Source organism: Serinus canaria, chromosome 2, assembly GCF_022539315.1.
Source record: "Serinus canaria isolate serCan28SL12 chromosome 2, serCan2020, whole genome shotgun sequence".
Classification (NCBI taxonomy): Eukaryota; Metazoa; Chordata; class Aves; order Passeriformes; family Fringillidae; genus Serinus; species Serinus canaria.
This window is the reverse complement of record NC_066315.1, coordinates 48,260,606-48,271,251: the sequence shown is the minus strand read 5'-3', so window position 1 is coordinate 48,271,251 and position 10,646 is coordinate 48,260,606. Positions and strand designations below refer to the sequence as shown.

Genomic DNA, 10,646 nt, shown 5'->3' with positions numbered 1-10,646 from the left:
CCTGCCTGGGAGGGGAGCAAGGAGCACGTGGACCCACAGGTAACTCTCCCCTGATTCTGTCTTATCATCTGCCAGCAAGTTTGGGATGTAAGCAAGGTGGGAGCCTTAGAGACACTGAATAACTAGGATTTTAAATAATCTTCTCTGAGACAAGGAAAAAGATTCATTTTCCTCCTCTTTTTCAAGAGCCCTTTTGCTGGACTTCTTTTTCTTCAGTAGAAGACATGAAAGAATATAAAGATACCCTTCAACTTTGTCTTCACCAGCATGTTAAAAGTAAAATGCTTCCAACTTCATATACACTACCTACCTCTGTGTGTGTGTGTGTGTGCATGTGCATGCACACGTTACTTTCTTTCACTACTATGAAGCACATGCTCCTCCAGAGCTATTCACAGCTTTAGAAATACAACTCCTCCCTCCAGTGCCGTGCATGTGTGTGTGTGTGTGTGTGTGTGTCTGTGTCTGTGTCTGTGTCTGTGTCTGTGTCTGTGTCTGTGTGTGTGGCTTGGGCTCGCTGCTTCAGCTCGCTCCCCTCTGATTGTGGGGCTGGCGGTCACGATGCTGCTCCACACCTCCAGGCTTCATATGGAGGGGAGGAGTATCGGGGAAAAGCAGGCACACAACCGACCTACAGAACCATCGATAACTTACTCCCTCGCAGCACAATCACATAGGAAAGGGGAGGGAGGAAGGAGGGGAAGGAGGAGGAGAAGGGGGGAAAAAAAGAAAATCCAGAGAATTCTAGTCTGGCAAATATAGTGAAACCAAGCGGTCGGAGTTCATTTGCTCTAGAAGAGCAGAGAAGAAAGAGGACGTTAAATGAAAAAAAAAGCAGGAACCATCTGTAGCCTTTTATTTTTTCCTGAGAGTAGCAGTGTTTTAGAAGTAAAATGATTCCTCCAAGCAGCACGACTGAAGTCAGCGTGGACAGTGTGGAGAAAGAGAATGAAGTGGAGAGCACAGAGCAGCCCCCCTCTCCAGCATCAACTACCAGCCAGGAATCAAAGGTACTCAGAGAATGAGATTTTTTTTTCCCCCTCTTTCTTTGTTTTGAAAAGAGATGTATTGCTTTGATTTTCCTTTGGAGCCCTGTGCCAGGATCAGCGGCAGAGAGCAATGAGCCACCTCTGGCTGCGGTGCCTGCTCCGATACTCCTGCTTCTGAATTCTCCCTGTTACCTCAGGAGTCTGAGCTGGGAAAATACCTCCCTTCTGACATGTTTGGGTTTGTGGATTTTTGCCTGTGTTTTCTTCTCCTCGTTCCGGTAACAGCCTGGGGTAGTGACGGGGATCAGGGATCGCTATCAATGGGCATTGTTAGGTATTTTCACGCCAAGTATCAGATCACTTAAAGGGTTTTTGTTGGACAAATTGATTTTCCTCAAAGGTTCAGAGAAAATAATTTTGTCTGGATGCTTGGGGTATTTCACCTGACTTTACTTCTCTGGCAGACTCATCACTGAACTTTCACTGTTTAATGAGTCTGTTAAAACACAAGATAAGTCACAGCTTTATCACAATATGTGTACACCACACAGAAAAGGATTTTTGTTTTCATAGCCTTTTTTCTGTTTGTGAGTTTTTCAGTGTGGTTCAATTTACCTTACTGAAAATCAACTTTCAGCTCAAATGGCACGGCCTCTGAATTTTTGACTTGCATGTGAAAAGTTTTTCTGACTGCCAGGGTGCTACTTGGAAGACAGAGAGGCAAAAGGTAAAGTAGTAACTTTACATAATGAAAGTTCCTTGCAGTGACTTAGGTAATATGCTTTTACTGATCCTCTGTTAATTATGATTGATATTATGATAGCACCTGACAGATCTTTCTGTGAACTTCATAGTGATGCTGTGTACACATCTAAAAATAGGGAGGTTCTTGTCACTAGGAGCTTACAGGTGGGTAAATCCTCAGGAGGTGTGAGCAAAACAGCTGCTTGACAGGGAAGGTTTGTGCTGGCCTGAGTTAAAAGGCGGTGGCTGCCTGGGTCTAATATAGAAACACTGCTACATTATTCTGCAGTTACAGCTTTCCACTTTCCGGAGAGCGAGTTCAAATTATTTGTCTGTGTGGGTAGAGTTTTGATGCGGGCTTTGGACTTCTTTATGTTACACATTTATTTAGAAGCTATACTCCAAGGAGGAGAGCTGAGGTATTCCCTATGTAATACAACCTCTTTAAAGAGAAGAGCTTTTCCAGTAATAATAGCATACAGTATTCACTACACTCATTTAGCTCTACTGGAGTCTCCCTGTTTCATGGAAAATGAAAAGTAAATGGGTTATTGGTATACGCCTGGGCTCTAAAAGGGTACGGTACCTTAATCCCACCCCCCTGAGTCCACTTCTCTGGAATTACTGAAGTGTTATAGGGAGAGTGGAAAGCTTTGCCCCCAGTGAGGTCCCAAAAGTACCTGTAGCCTTCACTGCACTGCCAGCACCAGCTGCTCAAGTGTTGTGGGCTGTGCATGGGGCCTGGTGGGCTGTGTGCTCCCCGTGATCCCAGCTGTGATCCTTACCCCGTGCCAGAATGGCTCAGGAACTCCATGTGCCTCTTGGTAAAATGGTGCTTGAGGGACTCTCCCGCTGGGTAGCACAATGTTGTTCCCAAAACAGACTGGCATGGATCCAAAACTCAGAGAAAGTGAAGAGCTGCTCAGAGGGTTCCCTCTTGCTGTTTGTGCACCCATGTTCTTCCAAGGATGACACAGAAATCGGGCACATCTGGACAGAGAACAAATAGGCTGCAAACTAGTTTATAATCAAATATTATCATCATCAATTTTTTTAAGTCTTTTGAGCATTTGAAGCAATCCACTGGAATAGGCAAAAGCTATGACCATGCAGTTGATGCCATTACTTGGATAGAGATATTCTTAGCAAACAAATAATCTCTGTATTCACATTTTAGAGCTGCAAAAATGATCAGATAGCAGGATTTGTTGTCATTTCAATAGACAGAGTCAAAAGAGACTTCTGATCACTGGGGTAATAAGCTTTCTTTTCCTGGCCCAAGGAAACAGGAGGATGAAAAAAATTCTGTGATTTCATAAAGATATTTATGCTTGGGGATTTTTTTTATATTTTCTTGCTCCTAAGGTACTTTACAAACTAGAGTCTGACAGAAGTGTAGGTCAGTGCTTTTATCCTGTGGTGTCCCATGTTGACGGAGCTATCCTGTCATTCATAGGAAACCAAGCTTTTTTCAGGTACTCTCTGCTGCCCATGTTAACAAGTTCATATTTGCTGCATTTACTGCAAAACTGTGCAGCATCTAATTAGCCCACAACAACTTTTTTTCTGTGGCAAAATACTTCAAATTCGACAATTTTTTTCTCTGGCAAAACTCTCCACCTATTATGACTCGATTTATACAAACAGAACCAACATGGATAATAGCAACCTTCAAAATGCCTTTGAAAACACTTCAGTGGAAAAGCAATTTTGAAAAAAGTAATGTAGAACTAATAGCTGCAAGCTTCCTTCCAGTCCAGTGTAATCATAGACATTGGTGGCACATAATCCCTGCTCATTTAAAGTCCAGGAATTATTTTTATCTCTCACCCTCCAGAGTGTACTTAGAAGATGATAGAGACCAGGTAGAGAGAACTTCTGCCTAGTGCTGGGTTTGAGAGGCAGAACTTTAGGCTGCTACCAAGTAGCTGAAATTTGGAAGGATGATTCTCTTGTTAGTCACACACTTCTGTTTCAGGAAAGCAGCTCACTCTAAAGCACATGCTACAGCCTCCCACCACCTTTTCCTGTGGATTAGGAGCACAGCTGCAGGTGAGCACACCCTTGCTGTTGAAGGAGCCATCCTGTGGTACTATATGTACTGCTACTGTGCTAAAAACCATAGAGCCTGAGTGGCTAAGAATCTTGCAAAACTAATAGTTAATTTATTAAACTAATTTATTGGCTCTTGAAAACATTTACTTCACACCTCAGTATGACTTGAGTGGATACTTTTTAAAGTTTACCAGGAGAATGACTTTAGGAGGGTACCACACAAACACATGCAATTGCTAAATTTCTTAAATTCATGTAGTTTCATTTATGGCTCCCACCTGTTTGAGACATTTACATCTGGTTTCCAAGAGGGCAAATTACTAGTTTGCCAAAGTCTTTTGTAAATTTACAACTCAGCAAGGGAGGAAGTCATTAGTTAATGAATCCTGAGGGAAAATTTCTTCTGGGTGGTAGCAATTAAAGACACATTGCATATTTATTTAACCACTAACTCAACAATATAAGCAGAAATCTAGTGGAAGTAGAGATCATATTTCTGATGTCTTTTATCTAAATGTACCTTGGAATTTCATAAAGGAAACTAAAATTTGAATAAATAATTGTCCAAAGAAAGGAATCCTGCACATGGCATGATTTCTTTGTGCTTTGGTGTAGGTGGCATATAATTCTGTCTTGGTTGATCTTACTGACATTTGAATATGAAAAAAACCCATTTCTGCTCATTTTTTTTAGGTATGAATCAAGTTGTTACCACTCTTCTGTAAGCAATGGCTGGGGAATTCCATGGCAATAGGGTTATCTTTGAAAATTCCTTTAGCATTAAATTTTAGGGGATACCTGAGCATCTACAATGTTTGAGCTAGTGCCACTAGGGTAGATTAGCACTGCTAATCTTCAAGCTATTAGAGTTCCATGTCAATATGTTAAAAGTTTTTCAGGCTTTCTTATATACCTCCGAAGGGATATCAAGTCCTACCCCTACCATTGCAGGCAATCTGTCATGTAGAAGTTACTTAGTTGAAAATATTGATGGATTTCTGAGACCAATTTTTTTTCCCCCCACAGTTTTCCCATTTCTGTCTACTTTATTTGCTAAAATACAGCTATAATTGTGTTGTACTGTAATCACACATCTTTGGAAGGATTCAAAATTTTCCTCTGAATCACAAATTCATTCATCAAAGAAGTTGCTAGAACTCAGATCAGCTAGGTAATTTGAGCAGCTAAAAAATTGAAGAAAAAAAGATAAATTAGATCTCCAAATATATATGGTATCTGGATTATGTATTTCAAAAACTAAATGAGTCAGCCTCAGTCTGACACTTTCACACACTGACTACCTAGTGGACAATATTCAGGGAAATGCAGCCCATTATCTTCAAATTCAGGTATGGCAATTCAGGAGATGCAACAGATGTTCCAACACGAGCTAGCCTGATAAACAGTACATAAAAGGGAAGCTGAAAAGAGTAGGAAGCCAATAAAATGATTAAACATTGAAGTTCAAGATGTGAACATCCCCACATCAGTCATGAAGACTGAACTTACATACCTGTCCTGCTGGACCAGTAGAGCAATATTGCTTACTTGAGGTTCAAAACCAGCTGTTAGTATTGATATTGAACTAACATAAACAGTTGAAACTCTTTGGGTTGTGTGCCATTTAAATCACATAGAACTTGACCTATGCTGTTAAGCAGAGATCTTCCCTACTTAAAGAGTTAATACTTTATGAGTCTGCATAGATGGTTACTCATCAATATTTTAAAAGGGCAGGGAGTGTGGTGTGCAGTTAGTGTTTCACCCTCCACACCAGTGATAAATATCCAGCATGTAAACTGGTGCGCTAGTCTTCAAAGGAATACCAAACAGCTTAAAAACATCCCATGAAAGGGGAAGAAAGAACAGTTTTCCTTCTCAGTGTTACTTCCATGCCTCTGTGTCAAATGGTGAGTACATGCTGTGAAGGTAAGACTAAGGGAAAGAAATTAGTTTAAGTATTTTTACGTGTTTTGCAAAAAATTATGTAAAGGAAAGTTTCATTAAAGCAGGAAAGTAATACTCTAACCAATCAATATCTCCTCAGCAGACTTATTCTTGTGTTTACACTTATTTTGACTTTTCTTTCTTATTCTTGTTCTGTTTGAAACTCTCTGGTATTGTTTTTACTTTGATATATGTGTCAGATAAGTTTCTAGGCACTTTGAGATATCCAAGACAAAATAGAACTGTGATCAGTTCATTCTAGTCACACTTTCAATGGTGCTAAAATAGAGAAGACATCTATTAGATTTCTACAACTAAAAATGACATGACTGAAATCTGGTGTGGTAATAAAAAAAAAAAAAAGATTTTTAAAATAGTGTAAAATTTCACAGAAAGAAAACAATTTATCTACACAGCTGGAAGAGAGTTCAGTCCACTGTCCAGTCTCTTACACTGTATTCTTCATAAAGTAATTCTGTATGGTCTAAAAATGGCTAAGGGAGGTCCCCTATGCTTCATCCTCTTCTAATTCCAGTATACATTTATTTTTTGCCAGCTTGTGTGGCATTGTAATTTTAATAATATTGCTTTAGCTTAAATATCTCCTTTCCATTCTTGGTGCAGGTTTCCATCTCATAATAGACTTTCATATCTCTTACTACCCTTTGATTTTTATACTAAATAATATGGGCTGACATAAAATAAACTCTCCATTCTTCATCTAATTCTGGTAGCAGAGCAGTGCCTTCATTTCAGTATTGAATAATCTTTCTTGGAAAAAAGTGACTGAGTTTGTGCATGGTATTCTCTATGAGAGCTTGTACAAGAAACCTCGCTTCTAACCTTTGTGTCTCCTAGTCACCCCTTGGTGAATCAGAGATGTCCATTCTATTTTTCTGGAATTTCCTGGGGATCCAGGCAGGATACATTTGTCTGTCCTCATCTGCCGTGGTTTGAATCAGGTCTCAGGCACAGAAGTTGGCATTTCTGGAGCTGAACTTCATCACATTTTCCCGACTCCATCCCTCAAGATCCAGGCCTCCCCATATGTGGCCATGCTTCCCACCTCATGTTAAAAAAGCTGTTAAAGAAGCTTCCCCATCTGACCATCCAGGAGCCACTCTGGCACAGTCCCTCTCAGACCACCAAGCTGGGACCAAGGCCTCTTCCCAGCTTCACATCTCACACTCACACAGTCACACCAGGTTTCCTTACCCATTTGACCCCAGATTTCCCATAGCCCATTCTCAGATGTTTCAATCCTTGAAACAAGGTGCAAGAGCAAAATAACAGCTTGAAGAGGTTGCCTCCAAGGAGGGACACAAAACCAAGGAAACCCTGGGGGTTTACACCTTTACAGGTAAGCATGGGACATTCTGGAGGCCTTGTCTCTTACCATGTGGCTCCTGCCAAGTCTTGGTGTCTGGTCACCAGGCAGTGCCACAGGTCCCCATACCCTTTGTTATGCAAAAGGTCATCCATCCGTTCACAGTCTTGCCTGGGGTCCTGTCACCCAGAGCTCAATCTGCAGCTGCACACATAGAGCTGTCTGTGCTAAATGTATTCCTCAACAGTGCCAGAGGGAAATGGCCTTATGACCTGTGTCATATTTGCAAAAAATCCAGTAATAAAAGTAGAGAGAGCAGTATTGACCCTAAAACTATGTCAGTGCTGTTCTTTGAAGAACTCCACCAATGATCAGCCCTCAACCTCTCCTATCAACAGTATCCAACTCCCACTGAACTTTCCATAAAACTTATTTACAACTTTCCTCCTTTTTTGTCTTGGCTAATAGATTCCCTTTCAGCAACGTATTCAATAATTTAAATGAAATTCAAGTAGACACAGACTACCTTTGACCTAATACATTTTCTAGAAAATTGTCTAGAAAATTGCTCATCTTATTCATTACAACTTATGTAGGAGGATTTCTCTTTTTTTTAGTGTTTGATTTTGATTTGGTTTTGTCAGATTCTGTTGAGGTCAGATCCACAAATCTGTGTTTGCTGGGATCACATTTTCTGCCTCTCAACAGAGACCTCCATTTCAGTTTACATCATTTCTGTCTTGATAAACCTTGTTAAGGAAACTTGTTTTTAGACTTTCAAAGTAAAATTTTATAACAGAGCTTAACTAGTTTATTTTCTCCATTTCACCTCAACAGACACATTAAACTGCTTTTTTAATGTCATGCCACAAATTTCTGTAATCTCTTTCCAATTGTTCCAGTTGTTTTTCCCCAGGATCATGGTTCTGGGAAGAAGGTAAGCTGAAGTGCTTCCTGAAAGTCCAAACCAGCCTTTCATCCTATCCTTACTGTACCACAGCCTTTTCCGTCTTTTTCTTTTCCTAGCCCAAATCTGTCCATTGACAACTCCTAAAATACATTTTCAAAGGACTCACTCAGCTTTTCTTTTAATATCAATTAATATCCTTTGACCTAAGGAACTGTGCTTGAAAGGTCCACTTTTATTTGCACAGTGTTTGTTTTACTTTTTTTCTTTCTCTTGTTCCCTTCTCCACCTTCTTTGTAGACTCATTTTTTAGTCCAAATTTCCTTTTTGAGATAACTATTTTTATGCAGTTTTCCAAGAGCATGCATTCTCAGAGTCTTTTCATTTATCTGCATTTCATAACATTGGTATTAGTAGTAACAGCTTTGGAGAAATTATATGTATCTTACATATCTAAGCACATTCAAGACAGCTCTGCTGCTTTCCAAACCGCTGCTGAGACATTCATACCTTCCTACAGTTAAAAGTTTAGGTCCTCCTGTGTCACACTCAAATATGCCTCTAAGTATCTGAGAGTGCTGAAGGCCTGAAATTTCTTCAGGGTAAGGGAGCACATCAATTTTGGATTTTTGAAATCCAAAACATGGCTTAGAGGTTCATTTTTCCTGTGCACTTTATTTAATTTAAATGCAAGTAAGTCATAACCACTTGATAGAAAACTGTAATTCTTTGTACGACAAGGATTTTGCCTACTGCCTAGGACCCATTGCTGCACACTCCTGATGGGTATAAGATTGCATATTTCATGTTTGTCAGGTAGAGGACTAGGCTTTCAGCTGTGAGCATGAGTTAACATTCTTAACACAGTACTCAGTCCTGCACAACTTCCAGTTGCATAGGCAAGCAGTCATTCAGTGTTAAATAAGCACTTCCCAGGAAACTGCTGAAGCATAAGCAAATGTTGCATGTTCATTAGCAAAGAGGGCCAGCTGTGAAAATGAGAAATCTATGTGTGAGTGACTGAAATAATTTGAATTTGTTTTCCTTTGACATATGCCTCTGTTGGAGGAAACTCCCTTTGATTCAGTAGAACAATTGCGAGAGTAAATGCTCCTTGTCAGGGAATTTACCTCAGGAACCCTGTAAAATATATTTATGATAGATGTCTGAAAAACAGATTTCTTGTGTCTCTGACATCAGCAGTTAAATGTGACAAATGGCTTGCCTATCTTCTTATTTATTAAAATAAAACGAGTTTCATGTCTGTAGTCTCACATTACTGGAAGCTCATGGAATTTTCTTCCTGACAGGTCAGCATTTCTTAGCTGACCTGTTTTTTAAGTGATGAGAGTGGTTTGTTAAGTACTGTCAAATGAAAGTGTTATTGTTTAGGGGCTGCAGCTGTGTTGAAAATACCATAGCACGAATAATTGTGAGACAGAGGTATTTCCCAGCCACAGGAGGCTGCAAGTTCAATATGGAATTGCAGTCCTTTAGGCAAGTAACAGCAAAAACTTTAATGCTTTTCCTTTCTGTAGACATAATATGCTCCATCTCTGAGTGCCATTTAAAAGCTTTATTAAAATGCTACACATGCACTGCTTTATTAATAAAGATCATTTTAGCAGTCTAGTATTCTGAATAGAAAAGGAAAATGAAGCTGACCTACAGTAACTGAGGATTAGGCTTAACTAAGAAAGGTGAAAAATTACTATAAACTGCTATTCACAGAGCTATTAAAATCTGCATTTAGAATTTTTTTTCACTTATTCATCAGAGTAAGACAAAGAAATGTATGCTTTGGAAGCACAGCTGCAGGTGAGAGGGCAAAGTCAACCTGACAGATTGTTATAGCAAATATTGTTAAATGGTCTTAAAGACAAATGCCCACTACCTCAGTCTTTTGTCAACCAAGGGAAGGGTCAGATTTCTGGTGCAATGCAAACAAGTCACCTTCTAAACTGCCACTTATATAGGTGTACTATTTGTCATTGATTTGCCAGTGTTTTCCCTGCAAGTTTAAATTCTGTGGTTCCCAAAATCAAAATATCTTGTGACTGAAATGAGAGTCTAAAAGCCCTGACCTCTCTGCCTTTGTGCACACAGTGGACTGGGCATCTCTATGCTCAAAAGTAAACAAAACATTCAGCATGGTAAACTTGCCATTGTCCCTGACTGCTGTGCAGTTAAATTGAGAATCCTGTTGTTTCAGAGGTTTCAGGCTCAAATGCATTTTTAAAATGCACTTTTATCAGCTAGTATTAGTCAACTCAAGGACCTGGCATACACAATTTTTGTTGTATCTCTTAGTGTACTTCTTTATATTATTTATAAGTGGTATTGGATAATTTCTCACTTATTTTCACACAACATCTTTTAATTTAAATTATCTAATTAAGGAATAATTTACAAATAAACATAAGGTGACTTGTAATGATTTGCCAGATATTTCTGATAATGAGCATTCTAGTGAAATGCATGCTTCTGGAGTGCTCTAAAAAAAAAAGCACTTACTGCTTATTTTTCAATGTCAAAACATCTGGTCCTGAGGATTTGTTCAGTTTCTTAATTGTGTAAACTTTTGCTAAGGTGCTTTCCCTGATTGCAAGTGAAATTTCCAGAAAAAGAGGAGGGAAAAAAAATGCATCCCAGGTTACATTGTACAGCTTCACCTGTA

The 10,646-nt window shown here is 39.4% G+C and overlaps 1 protein-coding gene across 1 annotated transcript in view; it reads left to right on the top strand.

The window, feature by feature from the left end:
* Positions 1 to 513: 513 nt before the first annotated feature.
* The window catches only part of STAC (SH3 and cysteine rich domain), a 70,578-nt gene continuing 60,445 nt past the window's right edge, over positions 514 to 10,646 (top strand). Inside the window, exon 1 of the mRNA XM_009095934.4 lies at positions 514 to 1,010. Coding sequence (XP_009094182.2) covers positions 894 to 1,010 — 117 coding nt within the window. The 5' untranslated portion in view covers positions 514 to 893. The remainder of the gene's footprint in view (positions 1,011 to 10,646) is intronic.